This window comes from Myxocyprinus asiaticus, chromosome 23 (assembly GCF_019703515.2).
Source record: "Myxocyprinus asiaticus isolate MX2 ecotype Aquarium Trade chromosome 23, UBuf_Myxa_2, whole genome shotgun sequence".
Lineage (NCBI taxonomy): Eukaryota > Metazoa > Chordata > Actinopteri > Cypriniformes > Catostomidae > Myxocyprinus > Myxocyprinus asiaticus.
The window spans coordinates 2,458,428-2,476,823 of record NC_059366.1 but is presented as its reverse complement, the minus strand read 5'-3'; the positions used below and the strand labels follow the sequence as shown (position 1 = coordinate 2,476,823).

The window sequence follows — 18,396 nt, the reverse complement described above, 5'->3', positions numbered from 1 at the left end:
TCCCTCAATGAGATCTTACGGCTAATGTAGAGCACCCGGGCGCTCCTCCCCTTCCACCACCTGCGGGAGCATGGCCCCCAGCCCCCTGTCTGAAGCATCTGTCTGTAAAACAAAAGGGAGAGAGAAGTCAGGTGAATGTAAAAGCGGCCCTCTGCAAAGTGCGGCTTTAACTTGCGTGAACGCCCACTGACACTGCTCCGTCCACTGGACCGGGTCTGGAGCTCCCTTTTTAGTGAGATCAGTCAGCGGGCTGGTGACGTCCGAATAATTAGGTATGAACCTTCTATAATAGCCAGCCAGCCCCAGGAACTGTCTTACCCCCTTTTTGGTCTTGGGCCTCGGGCAGGTCGCAATCACCGCTGTCTTGTCAATTTGGGGACGCACCTGCCCATGGCCCAAGTGGAACCCCAGATACCATACCCACCGTGAACCCACTTCTTTGGGTTCACTGTGAGTCCCGCTCGGCGCAGCGATCTCAGAACCGCCCTCAGATGTTGCATGTGCCGCTGCCAATCATTGCCATAAATGATGATGTCATCTAAATAGGCAGCGGCGTAAGCTGAATGTGGTCTGAGGATTCGGTCCATGAGACGCTGAAACGTAGCCGGGGCTCCAAACATACCGAACAGAAGTGTCACAAATTGGTGTAATCCAAACGGTGTGGAGAAGGCGGTTTTCTCACAGGAAATTGGTGTCAAGGGGATCTGCCAATAACCCTTCGTCAAATCCAATGTCGAATAAAATCGAGCAGTGCCCAACTGATCGAGCAACTCATCAACGCGAGGCATTGGATACGGATCAAATTTAGACACCGCATTGACTTTCCTATAATCCACACAGAACCGTACAGACCCATCACTCTTAGGCACTAGAACAACTGGGCTGGACCAATTGCTGTGGGATTCTTCTATTACCCCCATATCGAGCATTGCATCCAATTCTTCCCAAACGATTTTCTTCTTGTGTTCGGGTAATCGATAGGGGCGGCTACGTACCACGACCCCCGGCTTGGTCTCGATGTGGTGATGGATGAGGTTTGAACATCCCGGTAGAGGGGAGAACACATCCGCAAACTCCTGTTGCAACCTAGCAACCTCCGCGAGTTTAAGTAAAGGGTGAATTGTTTATGTTTTGAACTCACCTTCGGTCCGAGCTGTGCCTTCTCGGGAACTACTGTAGCCAACGTCACAGGAACTGCCTCCCTCCACAATTTCAGGAGATTGAGGTGGTATATTTGACGTGTGCCCCCTCTATCGGTTCGTTTAGCCTCATATTCGAGATCTCCCACTCGTCGTGTGACCTCAAAGGGTCCTTGCCACTTGGCGAGTAATTTAGAGCTCGATGTGGGGAGCAATACAAGCACTTTATCTCCCAGTGCAAATTCCCTTAGCTGAGTTCCCCTGTCATACACTCTGCGCTGTCGTTCTTGAGCTTGGAGCAAATTCTCCTGTGTTAGCTGTCCCAAAGTGTGGAGTTTTGCTCTAAGATCAAGAACGTATTGAATTTCATTTTTACTGTTTGAAGGTCCCTCCTCCCAGGCCTCTCGCAATACATCAAGCACACCGCGTGGGCATTGCCCATACAGCAGCTCGAATGGGGAGAAGCCAGTGGAGGCTTGCGGGACCTCTCATACTGCAAATAACAGGGGGTCGAGCCATTTATCCCAATTTCTAGTATCGTCTTGCACGAACTTACGAATCATGTTTTTGAGGGTTTTATTAAATCATTCCACCAGGCCATCCGTTTGAGGATGGTATACGCTGGTGCGAATCGATTTAATACTTAACAACTCGTACAGTTTGCGTAGTGTCCGTGACATAAACGTTGTGCCCTGATCGGTGAGGATTTCTTTCGGAATCCCCACCCGGGAGATTATTTTGAAGAGTGCCTCCGCAACACTGCGTGCTGAGATGTTGTGAAGAGGCACTGCTTCCGGATATCGCGTTGCATAGTCCACTAGGACCAATACAAAGCGATGTCCGTGTGCTGACCGTTCTAATGGCCTGACGAGGTCCATTCCAATTCTCTCAAATGGGACCTTGATCAAAGGGAGAGGGCGCAATGGCGCTTTTGGGGTGGCCGGTGGGTTAATCGCAAAATAGGGGTATGAAAGGGCGATGTCCGGCTGGAGACGTTGACCATTGATGACTCTCACTTGGTCGAAGGCGTGTTTGAGGGTTTCGTCTCGCGACTACTCCAAAGGGAAATCTCCCTCAGGGAATTCCCTGAGAAGGGGAGGGGCTGCAGCCTCTCCCCCTCTCTCGTCATTATGACGCGGAGCTGTCGAGGACGGCCCCGGCTCCGCCTCCCCTGCCAGAGCATCGCACATTGCACATCTCCCTAATTTAATACAGGACCCATCTGCGCAAATTCCCTTTAATAAAACTCTCAAATCAGGCCAATCAGTCCCCAAAATCAGAGGATGGGTGAGGTGGGAACTAACCGCGGCCTGCACTCTATGCTTTTACCCCCGGAATTTAATTGTCAGGGTCACCACCAGATACTTGTGAATATCCCCATGCACACATTTCACCCTCACCGTTTTAGTTGTGTCCAATGCCTTGGGTTGAACCAAGCATTGGTGGATAGTGGTTTGATTACACCCGGTGTCCACCAATGCTTGGTGAGTACTCCCCTTGACACTTACCGGTATCCGGTACACTCCAGCCCGGTCGGGGGCAGCCTGCAGGAGGTTAGAGACCTGCACCACCGTCCCCAGCTCCATCAGAGGGCACTGATCCCGGAAGTGGTCTGGGTCCCCGCACCTCCAGCAGGCTGGCTCAGGCGCTACGCCCGCACTTGCATCGGCGGGCACCCCCCCCCTGAGGGGGAGAGTGGCGGGGCATCGGGATAGGGGAAGGTGTCGGCTCCCACACCCTGGGAACTGGTCTCAATGGCTGAAGTCCTCCTCGTCTGCGTGGGGCAGGAACGGGACCTGGAGAGAGAGCAAAACGAGAGGAGATAGGGGAGGGAAATGAGACAGGGGAAGAGAGAGAGAGTGGGAGGGCTCTTCCGCCCTTGGGATCGCCGCCATGTGGTCCTCCACAAGCCGGATGGCTTCCTCCAGCGACGCCGGGCGGTGGCACTGGACCCATTCCGCCGTCCCTTTTGGCAGTTGATGTATTTATTGCTCCAGTACCACCTGGTCGATGATCCCGTCGACGCCGCGGTCCCCCGCTAGCAACCATCTTCAGAAGGCGTCGCGGAGCCGTTGGACGAAGGCAAACGGGCGGTCGGAGCTCTCCAGCTTCAGGCTCCGGAAGAGTTGATGACTTTCTTCCGGACTCTGACCAACCCCTTGAAGGATGGCTTTCTTTAAGTATCCGTAAGCCAGGAGGCTCATCGCTGGTAGTTGTTGAGCCGCGAGCTGGGCTTCCCCGGACAGTAGCAGTATGATTCGGGCCGCCCACTGGCCGAGCGGCCAGCCCCAGATCTCGGCGGTGCGCTCAAAGAGATCCAGGAACGCCTCTGTGTCGTCCACCGCCCCCATCTTCTGTAACGCAGGCGGGGGTAACGGCGTGTGGGTGTCCTGGGTCGTGGCTGGGGATGCCTCCTGGCTGAGGAGGCTCCAGATCGCCTGTCGGTCCTCTACTTGAGCGCGCATGAGTTCCACAAACCGGCGGTCTTGATCTTGCTGGAGCTCAAGCAGGGATTGCTGGTGGCTCCGATGTAAGCCAGCGAGGGCTTGGAGGATCTCAGCCAACTGGGAGGACTCTACGGGGCAACTTCCGTCCATCTTCAAACCTTTTTCCCGGGTTTCGGCACCAGTGTAACACTTCTCAGTGGAAGGAGGAGGCGTGAAGCAGATTTTCTAATTCAGGTAAGCGTTTTATTTTCCTCACTGCAACAACTACACTCTTTCAGGGCTTTCACGGTGTTCAATAATTCACTCTAAAAAAATAAACAAACTATTTCACAAAATTAAACTCTCAGCTTCACAACACGGTCTCTGGTGCCCAGGCTCTCTCTCGTCTACCTGCGGTGTGGCTCTATTTATGCCGCTCTCCTTGTGCTCACTGAAATTAGAGACAGGTGTTAGACATAATTTAACTCAGGTGTAAGCACCCTTACCGCTTTCTCTCTCTCCAGAGAGATGCTTGACCACGCCCCCGCTGCCACAGGCACCATTCTGAGTAAATTCTAGAGACTGTTGTGCATGAAAATCCCAGGAGATCAGCAGTTACAGAAATACTCAAACCAGCCCAGTGGTTTTAATGTTGGTGGCTGATCGGTATATATATATATATATATATATATATATATATACTGTATTGCTGTTGATGTTAATGTGTTAACACAAAATTAGTTTAACACCACTAATTTTTTTAACGCTGTTAACGCATAATATGACCCTTTGAATAAACCGTAGTTCATGAGAAGCGAACGCGCAAACGCATTGACTGTCTGGAAAACAGATGGTGGAAAACATTATGTTGATACCTGCACCAAGCATTTTATCAATGTAGCACAGCAGTAGAACATGCCTGCAAAGCACAGATAGAACTCGGAACTTTGTAACATGATTGCAGCGGCAAGACAGCTGCCATTTGAACACCTGCCTTGCACTGCGAGGCGCATTACGAAAGTTGTGAGACGCGGTGCGAGCGTGAAGTGAAAGTGTGAGCACGAGGTGTTCCGCAACTGCTACAGGGTCCTTGAATAACGTATAACATGCTAGTAAAGGCAGCCGGTGGAGTTTCTGGTGCCCCCCTAGGGAGCTGGTGCCCTACGCAGACTGCGTAACAATACTAATATATATATATATATATATAAATATATATATATAATTTATATTGTATATATGGTCTTGCTCTCTCAAATTCAAGGGAAGACTAAGAAGAACAGTGGACCTCTCTGTGCTGTCAAGTCTGCCAGCTATAACAGGGAATAAAATGTACAGACCTACAGTAAAAAGATAACATGTGACTGAAGTACAATAATAAAATAAAAAAATACAGCTTTTGTAATTGTTTAAGCATAAAGTGCTGTGGAAAATTTGTTTGCCCCTTTCTAATTTTCATAGTTTTTAACTTTGTTTTAGGTCAGATTTTGTTGGCAATTGTGGTAGTCTGGTGGTAAAATGGACACAAGTTTGGATTTTGTAATTCATTTTGTTTACATTCTGTATATATATATACACTACAGGTCAAAAGTTTTGAAACACTTGACTGAAATGTTTCTCACGGTCTTAAAAATCTTTTGATCTGAAGGTGTATACTTAAATGTTTGAAATTAGTTTTGTAGAAAAAAATATAATTGTGCCACCATATTAATTTATTTCATTATAAAACTAAAATTTAATTTGAAAACAGTTTTTGAAATTGATGAATTGGACCAAATAATAAAGAAAAGCAGCCAATTGTAATGTTCTGTAACAACGTTGCTGGCACTGACAATGACAAAGATGATGAGAGGCTCGAGGGGTGGAGCCATGGAAGGCGGGGCTGTGAGAGACTTGAGGGGCAACACCAGGGAACTTGGTGCCCAGAGAGTATCTGACGACTCAAAGCACCATGGTGGAGCCGGAGGGACATAGAGCCAAGGTGTAACTGAGGGATCGGAGAACCAAGGCGGAGTCCAGGGCTTGGAGGGTCTAGGTGAATTCAGAGCATCAGAAGTTCCCTTTCCTGATCCTGAGGAAGTGTCCATAGGGTGGGTACAAGGGCGGGAACCATCTCCAGGTCCAATAGCTCAGATGTGGCTATGACATAGCGTGGAACAGACTTAGGCATGGCTGTGACGTGGCATGGAGCAGGCTCAGGCATGGCTGTGAAGTGGCATGGAGCAGGCTGAGGCGTTGTTGTGACATGGCATGGAGCAGGCTGAGGTGTTGCTGTGACATAGCATGAGCAGGCTGAGGCGTTGCTGTGACATGGCATGGAGCAGGCTGAGGTGTTGCTGTGACATGGCATGGAGCAGGCTGAGGCGTTGCTGTGACATGGCATGGAGCAGACTCAGGATCCGGGGCAAAAGATGTCGCTAGCTCAGCGACCATGATGAGGAACTCTGGCTCTGGCCATGATGTGGAACTCTGGCTTGGCGGCCATGACGTGGAACTCTGGCTCGGTGGCCATGACGTGGAAATCTGGCTTGGCATCCACCTCCCCCACAGTGAAAATAGAACCAATAATCTGGAGGGCAAGGTCAATATACTGAGCCAGGCTGTGAGTACTCTGACCACCTGGCATCAGCAGAGATAGACTCAGTTAATTTCCAAAACGGAAAATGTCTTTGAGGGCAACCTCATTAAAGTCCACCTGGCATGCCAGAGTGCAAAAGTCCTCCACATAATCCTCCAGGGGACGATTCCCCTGACGTAGGCATAGGAGTTGGATTGCTGGGTTCATATTTGTCGGTCAGATATTTTGTAACGTTCTGTAACGTCTGTAACAATGTTGCTGGCACTGGCAATGACAAAGATGATGATGGTGGTGTAAAAAACCCAAGTGCAAATTTATTCCAACGTGTATCCAAAAACCCTAACTACAAACATAAACATGAACTTGGCTTGACATAGACTTGGCTTGACATAGACTTGAAACTCACAACCAAAGTTACATTCAACAATACCTGACAATGGAAAACATGAGGGTTAAATACATGAACATGGGAGAACACATGACAAGGATAACCAATAAACACAAAGAATTCTAAACAAGATAACAAGACAATCAACCAATGAAAACAAGACACATGAACATGGAGGGAAACATGAAATCACATGACAAGGGAACCACATGACATGAAACAGGAACTAGAATTTCAAATAAAATACATGAAAAACATGAACCAACAAAATACACAACACCAATAAGTGCAATACTGTTTAAAAAGCATCCCAGGGTGATACCTCAAGAAGTTGGTTGAGAAAATGTCAAGAGTACATGTCTGCAAATTCTAGGCAAAGGGTGACTACTTTGAAGATGCTAAAATATAACACAGTTTTGGATTATTTTGGATTTTGTTTAGTCACAACATAATTCTCATAGTTCCATTTATGTTATTCCATAGTTTTGATGACTTTACTATTATTCTAAAATGTGAAAAAAAAAAAAAATAATAATAATAATTAAAAAAAAGACATTATAATAAAGAATGAGTAAGTGTTTCAAAACTTTTAGTGTATATATAAGATGAAATCTCACAAAACATTAGATGACAGTAGATGAATGTATATCCTTTCATCAAATCACCCCCCTCCTCCCACCCACTCGACCGCCCACCCCACCCCACCCCCACCCTCGACAACACTGGAGGATCAAACTAAAAAAATAATTAAGCTAAATACATATAATAATAAATAATAACAAAATGAAGTTCAAAGATGTAAAATTAATTATATTTCGAAAGTTTGACATTACTCAACAGATCAGTGGGTACTCTAAGTAAAATGTTAATGTTCAGCTGACAAAAAAGTTTGGGAACCTCTGCATTAGACAAAAATGTGTCACCTGTAAACAAATTATGCAAAAGCAGAACTAACTTAACTTTTTTGAGCCATTTTTGCTGTTAGTTTTTACCAATTAACCAAATGAGATGGAGCGTGTTAGATGAAAAACAAGCCTACAGTTTGTGGCCCTTGTGATTTAAGAAATAAACCCTCAACCCTTTCCTCGATATGCACCAGAGAGGACACGTAACACAGTAAGGCCACCCTAATTGAGAAATACAAAATGTGACAGCTCCACAATGCTTGTCTATATGCATGACGCATAAACAAGGACATAATTTGCTGTGTTTTTGTAAGGAAATCTCAAGCAAGCACTCTATTCCAGAATTTGGAGGCTATTTCATGTTGTTATTTATGGCTCTCTATTTTATGTTTGCATGCTTTATTTTATTTTATTTTTTATGTTTGCTTGTCATGCATGACCCTCAAGCACATTATGAGTGAATCAATATTTACAGTGCTTTTGGAAACAACTGTTTGCCAATGAGATTTGCTCTTTGTCAAATGAGAGCCATCTGTGAGCTCAAGGGGAGATACAGCCCTCTGAGACCTGAGTGTGACTGCTGTATGAATTTTCCATTTATCTTCCCTCTTAAAAAAAAAAGAAAAAAAAAAAAGAAAGAAAAAAGAAAAAGAAAGAGAAAGAAATCTGACTTTCTATAGCTTGGTATTATTTAAAATTTCACAACTTAGTTCTTCTGTCCCCATATGAGGACATACATTTTTAGGAAAACTATTTACTCTTTATTTATTTGTTTCATGTTTATTAGGGGATACTAGGTACAAAATGACTAGTAGCCCCCTAATAAACATAAAAATATATAAATAAAGAGCAAAATAGTTTTCCTAAAAATTAGGGACTAAGGTGTGAAATTTTAAATAATACCAAGCTATAGAAAGTCAGATTTTTGTCAAATGAAATAAACACAATCAAATTTAGCATTATAAATTCTGAATCTATGTAATGATTACCAATGTCCCATGTCTGCCAACCAAGTGGTGCAAACCTCATTTGCAGCCTGAAACTGAACGTTTGATCCGAAGTTTGGAGTGTATGTCCTTGTCTATTGTACTTTTCTGCGGTCGTTGTGTTTAACAGCGTGCCATTTTACGATAAATCGGTTACATTTTCAAAATGGCATGCCGGATAAAACTAGAAACCCTAGTCTTTTGACTCAAACAGGTTTCAATGTAAAAAATGTATGCGGTTTCTTACCAGATGTAGTTTTGTTAGCGTTTCTCCAAGTCTCTTTCAGATCTCTTTGCTGTGATCGATGCCATGTTGCAGGGGCGGACTGGCCATTGTGAGATCCGGGACTTTCCCCGGTGGGTCGGCCACGAAACGGGGCCGAATGGGCCGCGATAAGCTGAAACGGGCTGCTGTGTTATGCCGAACAGGATATGCAGAAAAGGACAGCGACACCCCCCCTCCCCCCACACCCCAATCTGCAACTTGCTATCCAAAACAATGTACATGCAAGAAGTGGGGGTTGCACGAGGATAGAGGAAAAAGCACTCATATTGTTGTTCTCAAGGACAATTTCCTTAGGCTTGTATTAGACTATTATGCTCATTGGCCTCGCTGGAATGGTCCATTTGACTTTATGTTTCTGTACTGTGTAAACATATGCAGCTTTTAGCAATGTGCACTCTGTCCATGATTTCACTCAGACTTTTACAATCTTTGCAACACATCAGCACTCTCCACAGATGACAGAGTGTGGTACCTCTTCTTCTACACCCATTCTAATATTCTAAATTTTCGTTCACCATCTCCACATAGGAATTATAATTGGATTATATGGTCATCTGTTTTATTAAGTTACATGATGGGTATTTACTGTACTAGTTATGGACTCAGTCAAGTGTCAAAAAACTTTTGACATTTAATGTACATTAAAATGGAAAATATTCACTTTATTTACTGTAAAACTGACAGATGAAACTGACGGATGTTTGAAACCACCAATAATATAAATAAAAATAAGTAATATAATAATAAAAAATAATATAAGCTAAAATCATAATAATTTATGCAGTGCTATGTGTAAAAGGTTAAAGGGAGACCACCTGTTTGCTGAATGGTTAGCTGAACCGAGCAAACAGCTGATTGTTAACCTTAAAATCTGGATCTGCAAAGGTCTATGGGAAAAATTACACTAATGCAGATGCACTCAGTTGAAAGACATCAATAACATTTTCTAACCCTTGCAAACCTTTTTGTGGTTCATAAATGTACACAGATGCCTACAAGAGGGATTTACAGATCAAGTGTCAATGCTGCAAGATGAATAAAAAACAGAATAAAAAAAATAAATAAAAAAAAGATTATATTTTTTTATTGGTGTTCTGTTGAAGTTTGAGAAGGTCATTGTGTGTATTACTTACTCATGGCTAGCAACTTGTTTCTGCTGATGCCTTGGTGCCAAAAACAATGTCATGCTTGTGGTTCATTTTAAACTGCAGGGCAAATTGCAAAACACAGATGGTCACTGTTCTTGACAGATTAAAAAAAATCTAATAATAAATTAATTAATAAATAATAAGACCTTTGGACCAGAAGCCTGCTTTTGTTATATCCATGTAGAGATATGAGCCCTAATAGTCACACTAATAATATCTTAACATCATCTAACATCAAATGGATTCTTTATCTTTTCTTTATTCTTTATTCTTTTCTTTTGATTCATTCCTTCGAAAGGGACAGAAGTCGTGTTCTTATGCAATCAGGTAATTAGACTTGATGATTGACATTATATTAAGTTAAAATCTGTTCAAGCAACTTTATTCTGAGGTCACCACCAACATCAAGTTTCTAATTACATTAGCGTACAGCTCCAATATCTTCTGCAAATACAATTATGCTTCATCTAATGCTCGTTTGCATAGTCTGCAAATTCTGATTAACTTGAGTCCTGAGTCACAGGACTGTGAAGACAACTTGAACTAGACATCTCAACAAATGGATACAGTCATGTTACTTTCTCGATCTTATTGTTCAATGCAATTATTTTCATGTTTTTTTGTATTTATTTTTAGATTTGTCACACTGCATGTCATGCTCTGTATGATGTACATGTCATAACAAATTCAAAAGTTCACTTTGTAAACTAAAACAGCTAAATTAAACTGAATTACCAACATATGTATGATTAGTTATTATGATTTAATGATTTTAATTTTGAAAAGAACATTCAGTCCATTGGACAAGACATCTATTCTAACTTCACTTACACAACAATCTGTTTGTCTTTGTATCTCCAGGTAAAGGGCAATATTGCTGTTATATTTAATGTGGGCACAGATGACATCAACATCGAGGAGAAAGCAAAGTTTGTAAATGATGGAAAGTACCATATAGTGAAGTTCACAAGGAGTGGCGGCAATGCCACACTGCAGGTGGACGATTTGCCTGTTATTGAGCGCTACCCTACAGGTGAGAAACTACTGAACACCTCAAACAACATCTTCCTACTATATTTTGTAGAATTTAGTGGATGATTTTATGGAGTCATACCATTTAAGTTTGTTGAATACTGAGAGTTTTCATTGAATTCTGTATCTAATCTAATATAAACATGAAATCAGTATTATGCTTTGTTCATCTATCTAAAAAATGTTTCATTTAAATCCAGCTAGAAGGCTTTGACAAAAGTGGTAAAAAAGCATTTTGATTATTTTGATTTGCTTCAAGTTTCAAGTTTCCATGCACTTTGGTGAAAGCTTGAGGTCATAAATCGCCACTTTCATGTTGTGAAAAAAATGCAATATGTCCCAATGCAAAAACTTCTTTAAAATAAAATCTCGTTTTCATTAAGCAAAATATAATTTTCTATTTTTCTTTTTGAGTTTTGGCATAAAATATGTCCTGTACATGTTCTTAACCAGTTTTGTCCACTTTTGCAAGGTTTATTCAAGATTTATTTAAGGCTTATCGTCCACTTGCAACAAGTAAATCTAGATATGAAGTTGAACTTCACAGACAACATCGCAAGAACAGATCATACATATTTGCTCTGATTACATTAGGAAGATCAGACTCTTCCTATCTGAACATGCTACGCAACTCCATGTTCAGGCTCTTACATCAGTCTACTGCAACAACCTGCCAAACTCCCCCCAAGCAGCTGATTCTCTAGCCACCTTCAAGAAACATCTAAAGAAGCATCTCTTTCGCAAGCACTTGACTCAGTCCTACTAAATTAGTAAATGTAAATGTAATGTAAATTTGTAGAGCTCTCATCACAATACAGACATTCAGCAATTCACCAGACACATTCTGAACAGTAGATAACTTCTCTTTCCCCTGAAATCATCTGATAAATGAAGTGAAAATAGAGATTCAGATCATTATTTAGCATTAGATTAAATCTGACTCTGATCTTTTTGAATTTTTGCATTGTGGCCTAACATGCATTGAGTCCATTTTGTAGTGTGTTACAGGGGTGCATATAGCTCTATCTTGCATCGTTGCATGCATGCGTAAAGAAGATGTCTTCATTTCTAATATGATTTTACGCTTTTAAAACAAATAATACATTAAAGTTGTTTTAATGAGTTCAGCAATAAGTAAAGTGGTTTGTTTTAATTACATCCATCCACATGCAAATTCGTACCAAACCTGAAACCAGCCAGCACTGAGAAGACTTTGGTGAAAATAAATTCACCAGAATAACTTGGATTTGCATACAAATAATAATCAGATCAAGCTGCAGCTTTATATGCAGAGACAACTGGTAAGCCTGGTTGATCTCCCTGAAAAGTGTAATACTGTGGCTCTGTGGTACATTGCTCTGTTTGTTTGAGAACACATGACATTTGCCTGACCAGTGGAAGACAGTGAGAATGTTCAGGAAATTTTTGAAATCAATCTTTATTTTTGCAATTCCAAACCTCAAAATGACAAAATCATTTATTTATTTATTTATTCATGACAGGGAAACATGATTGGTTCATTTTGTTTTTAAGATTTCCTTATTTTTTCTTCTCAAATCCACATTTAAACATATGTTCTCTTAATTGAAATCATCCATTCTGTACACTTCATCTGTATAAGGCCACATTCACTCCAAGTTATTGTTAGAACACAATCCGATTTCAACATCAGAATTTTCAATTTTCAAAGTTGTTCTTGGGAAAGGATATTCTGACACAATGAGCCTGATGAGAATCAGAGAGGCGGTGTCATTAGTCTCCACAGCAGACAGCATGGAGACGGATGGAACTGATGTATTAGTGCCTGTTTGTCTGGCCTTCCAGGTATGAAGAGATTATTTAAAACATTTCGTGACACTTGCAGTCTCCTATTTAGGAAGTGCTGACCAAGACCTGTCAAGGGTTTAATCCTTCTGACCCCTTCCTGCCCCCGTGTGGACACACCAGTACACCACTTTCCGCTCCTCGTCATTCCATCTGTTTAAACAGACAGAAGTAAAAGCAGCAGAATATAATTTATTTTTTATTTTTTATTTGCTGGCACAATTGAGCGAGCAGGACTTCAATATCTGAAGACTATAATACAAAGTAGAAAGGCACTCAAATTCAAATCAAATCACTTTATTGTCACACAGCCATATACACAAGTGCAATGGTGTGTGAAATTCTTGGGTGCAGTTCCGATCAACATAGCAGTTGTGACAGTGATGAGACAGTACCAATTTACAATAACTTCAAATTAACACAGCACAATTTAAACATCTGATATACACATAATTACACTCAACAATATACAAATAATACCATACACTGTACAGTATACAATACGCACTATATAGATACACATTATTCAATAAAAATAAAAAATAAAAATATATGAAAAAGTATATATAGTATATATAGAATGTACAGTATTGTACTGTATTGACATTCAGGCTGTCGGTTGATAGTCAGTTGTTAAGAGAGAATATAATATAATAATAATATAATTTATGACAGTCCGGTGTGAGATATAAGAGTAAGGGTAATAAAGTGCAGTGCTGATGTATTTGATCATGGGAGATCAAGAGTTCAGAAGTCTGATTGCTTGGGGGAAGAAGCTATCAGAAGCTATCACTCCAAATGCATCTACTGTGAATGGATTCTCGGTTTAGGTTCAGTCAAGCAGTCTTCTGAGGACAAGATTGTTTGATATTTTCAGAGTCATGCATCAATCCTAACTGGTTGATTTATTTCCCCTAAAATAACTTAAGTACATTATTGGTGATAAGGCCATTTCAAATATTTGCTGAGCATTTCTAAGTCAACCGCTCACATAATCAAATGAAAAATACCCAAGCTTTTGTCAAAGTCCTTCTTTTGGTTTACATTTGTTTATAACCTTTTGAGATATAAAATTGTTAAGCTTGGTAGTGTATGATCTTTTGCAGAATCATGATTGTTATGTTGGTAGCATAATAGTACTTTGTGTGCCTATAAATGAAAATTGGTTTATTGTTTTTTTTTTTTTTTTTAAAGATATGTATCACTAAACTAAAACTTTAATATGGATATGCAGAATGTAATACCCTTAAATAATATACATAGAAAGATGAGTGAACTTCTTAAGTTCTATAAAGAACTTAAAGTAATAGAGTGTATGTAGGAAAGAAGGACAGGACAGAAAGTGGGAAATGAGAAAGAGGTTGTTATTGATAGTGTGATCTGGGATGGTTTAACTTAACTCAGTAAGCCTTGATACGAATGCTGCAAATTAATGTGCAAGTTTGGTAATACAGGCATAGTGTGTTATATATATATATATATATATAATACACTATGCCTGTATTACCAAACTTGCACATTAATATATATATATATATATATATATATATATATATATATATATATATATACACCGATCAGCCACAACATTAAAACCACCTGCCTAAAATTGTGTTGGTCCCCCTCATGCCACCAAAACAGCACCAACCTATTCTTCTCACCACAATTGTAAAGAGTGGTTATCTGAGTTACCGTAGACTTTGTCAGTTCTAACCAGTCTGGCCATTCTCTGTTGACCTCTCTCATCAACAAGGCATTTCCATTCACAGAACTGCCGCTTACTGTATGTTTTTTTGTTTTTGACACCATTTGGAATAAATTCTAGAGACTGTTGTGTGTTAAAATCCCAGGAGATCAGCAGTTACAGAAATACTCAAACCAGCCCATCTGGCACCAACAATCATCCATGCAATTATCTAATCAGCCAATCATGTGGCAGCAGTGCAATGCATAACATCATGCAGATATGGGTCAGGAGCTTCAGTTAATGTTCACATCAAATCAAATCAATCAAATCAAATCACTTTTATTGTCACACAGCCATATACACAAGTGCAATGGTGTGTGAAATTCTTGGGTGCAGTTCCGATCAACATAGCAGTCGTGACAGTGATGAGACATATACCAATTTACAATAACATCAAATTAACACAACACAATTTAAAGTCTAATATACACATAATTACACACAACACAATATACAAATAATAACATACACTGTACAGTATACAATACACACAATATAGATACACATTATTCAATAAAAAAAGTATATATAGTATATATAGAATGTACAGTAGGTTGTATTGTACTGTATTAACAGTCAGGCTGTCGGTTGATAGTAAGTTGTTAAGAGAGAATATAATATAATAATAATATAATTTATGACAGTCCAGTGTGAGATATAAGAGTAAGAGTAATAAAGTGCAGTGCTGATGTATTTTAATCGTGGGAGATCAAGAGTTCAAAAGTCTGATTGCTTGGGGGAAGAAGCTATCATGAGTCGGCTGGTGCGGGTCCTGATGCTGCGATACTGCCTGCCTGATGGTAGCAGTGAGAACAGCCCATGGCTCAGGTGGCTGGAGTCTCTGATGATCTTCCGAGCTTTTTTTCACACACCGCCTGGTATATATATCCTGGAGGGAGGGAAGCTCACCTCCAATGATGTGTCTGACAGTTCGCACCACCCTTTGCAGTGCTTTGCGGTTGTGGGCTGTGCTATTGCCGTACCAGGCGGAGATGCAGCCAGTCAGGATGCTCTCTACAGTGCAGGTGTAGAACCGTGTGAGGATGTGGCGGTTCATTCCAAACTTCTTCAGCCATCTCAGGAAGAAGAGGCGCTGATGAGCCTTCTTCACAACGACTTCAGTGTGGATGGACCATGTGAGTTCCTCAGTGATGTGGACACCCAGGAACTTGAAGCTGCTGACTCTCTCCACTGGTGCTCCATTGATGGTGATGGGACTGTGTTCTCTGTCTTTTCTTTTGAAGTCCACCACAAGCTCCTTTGTCTTACTGCCGTTGAGGGAGAGGTTATGCTCCTGACACCAGTGTGTCAGAGTGTACACCACCTCTCTGTAGGCTGTTTCATCATTGTCAGTGATCAGACCTACCACCGTCGTGTCATCAGCAAACTTAATGATGGCATTGGAGCTATGTGTTGCCACACAGTCATGTGTGTACAAGGAATACAAGAGTGGGCTGAGAACACAGCCCTGTGGGGCTCCAGTGTTGAGGGTCAGTGATGAGGAGATGTTGCTGCCTATTCTAACCACCTGGCGTCTGCTTGACAGGAAGTCCAGGATCCAGCTGCACAGCGAGCTGTTTAAGCCCAGAGCCTGGAGTTTCTCATCTAGCTTGGAGGGCACTATGGTGTTGAATGCTGAGCTGTAGTCTACAAACAACATTCTCACATAAGTGTTCTTTTTTTCCAGGTGGGAGAGTGCAGTGTGTATTGTAGATGCAATGGCATCATCAGTGGAGAGGTTGTTGCGGTAAGCAAACTGCAATGGGTCTAGAGAGAGAGGCAGCACAGAGCAGATGTAATCTCTGATTAGTCTCTCAAAGCATTTGTTGATGATGGGGGCCAGAGCAACAGGACGCCAGTCATTTAAGCAAGTGATTTTTGATTGCTTTGGAACAGGCACAATGGTGGATGTCAACCATCAGAATGGGGAAAAAATGCGATCTCAGTGATTTGGACCATGGCATGATTGTTGATGCCATATGGGCTGGTTTGAGTATTTCTGTAACTGCTGATCTCCTGGGATTTTCTCGCATTACAGTCTCTAGAATTTACTCCGAATGGTGCCAAAAACAAAAAACATCCAGTGAGCGGCAGTTCTGTGGATGAAAATGCTTTGTTGACGAGAGAGGTCAACCGAGAATGGCCAGACTGGTTAAACTGATGAAGTCTACGGTAACTCAGATAACCGCTTTGTACAGTTGTGGTGAGAAGAATAGCATCTCAGAATGCTATTCTGAGATGCGGGTTGATGCTGTTTTGGCGGCACGAGGGGGACCTACACAATATTAGGCAGGTGGTTTTAATGTTGAGGCTGATCGGTGTATATATATATATAATTAAAATGTATTGAAATATGGTCAGTTTTCGCATTTTTTAACATCCAAAATTTTTCTTAAACAGAAAATGTTTTCAGTTGCATAGCTCGAGCAGTAAGTTTAACCCTTGATCTTGGATTTTAACCAATTAAATGTCTCTTTAAACTTCAAAGGACACATTGATAATGAACGGCTGGCGATCGCTAGACAGCGAATCCCATATCGACTTGGTCGAGTAGTTGACGAATGGCTACTCGACAAAGGTAAAAACACTGATTAAACTTAAAATATAATTTTTTACATAAAGTAGTATTTTTGTATGATAAATAAAATACTAATTTAAAAATTGATTTAAACTCAATTAAATGAAACAATTTAAAATAGACAAATGTTACTTCTAATTGAACAATAAATTAATTAATATGCGAACACTTTTATAATAATGTAATCTATATGAAAATATTTGGTTAAAGGGATTGTATATGTAAGTCTGAAGCAGCTATTTTTTTATAAAAATTATAAATCAATGATTAAACCATAATTATATTTGTTTTATGTAGTGTTAACATTTAAATGATAAAATAAAAATAAAATTATTAATAATAATTGTGCTTATATTCTATAATTGTTGCAGAGTATGTGCATATGTGCACATGAGCATTTTGTATATCATCATGTTGTATAAGCTGGCAGCTATAATAAATACATTGAAATATTTCTATACATGAGAGTCCCTTTAACAAAATTGTAAATGTATTAAAGAAATGACAAAACATCTAATGGAATAAAATAACTTTGATGTGCATGCAGTCTTTTTATCTTTTTCAAAAACCCTTCATCTATGAAATGTGCCAATGTTGTTTTCTTTTTGTTGATTGTATTTTACTTATTTTTCAGTTTTCCTTTGTGTTTATGAAGAACATCACAATCACCTTGTTAGTCTTTGCATCCACTCCAACTCATCTTGCTAAAAGGCAGACATAGTTGTTATTGTTCTTTTGTAAATAACATGTTTAAATAGTATTTTAAAGGTGCAGTATGTAGCAATTTTCATGTAATAATCGCCTTTTTTTTTGCCAATGTGTGAATGGCTTGTAACGCAGTTTAAAAAATGAGCCCTTCCTGGACTTCCTAGGTTGCCTATTAAAGTCTGTAGACTGATTTTCATGTGAAGGGAGCGGGTTGGTTTTGCCGGGAAAATCCAAATGCTGTGACATTTATGCACGCTCCTGAGAGCCTTGCCTAAGTGCTTCTCTTCTGCTATTCAACAACGACAACAAACTACAACACTAGGTAACGCTGTCTTAGAGATGGAATCCAGCAAATGTCCGGCTCCCAGCACAACACCGACTCCTACACAAACTCAGAGTAAGCCAAAAAATAAAAATAAAAATAAAATTTTTTAAAAAAAAATTAGCTACTGAATCACGTCTGGCTAATCGGGAACGTGATCGTGGTCGAGTGAAAACTAGAGTGAACATCAGCAGGGCATTTAATTACTGGAGGGACCTCCATTTGATTTTGGGGATGAAAACCGACCCTGAATTGGCATTCTTCTTATTGGACAGGTAAGCTTACATAACTGCAAAGCATGTGAAATATAGTGCCATAAGGATTGATCTATG

General features: G+C 40.8%; 1 protein-coding gene across 1 annotated transcript in view; it reads left to right on the top strand.

The window, feature by feature from the left end:
* The window catches only part of nrxn1b (neurexin 1b), a 582,675-nt gene that overhangs the window by 470,858 nt on the left and 93,421 nt on the right, over window positions 1-18,396 (top strand). The window contains exon 20 of the mRNA XM_051650892.1: window positions 10,715-10,886. Coding sequence (XP_051506852.1) covers window positions 10,715-10,886 — 172 coding nt within the window. The remainder of the gene's footprint in view (window positions 1-10,714; window positions 10,887-18,396) is intronic.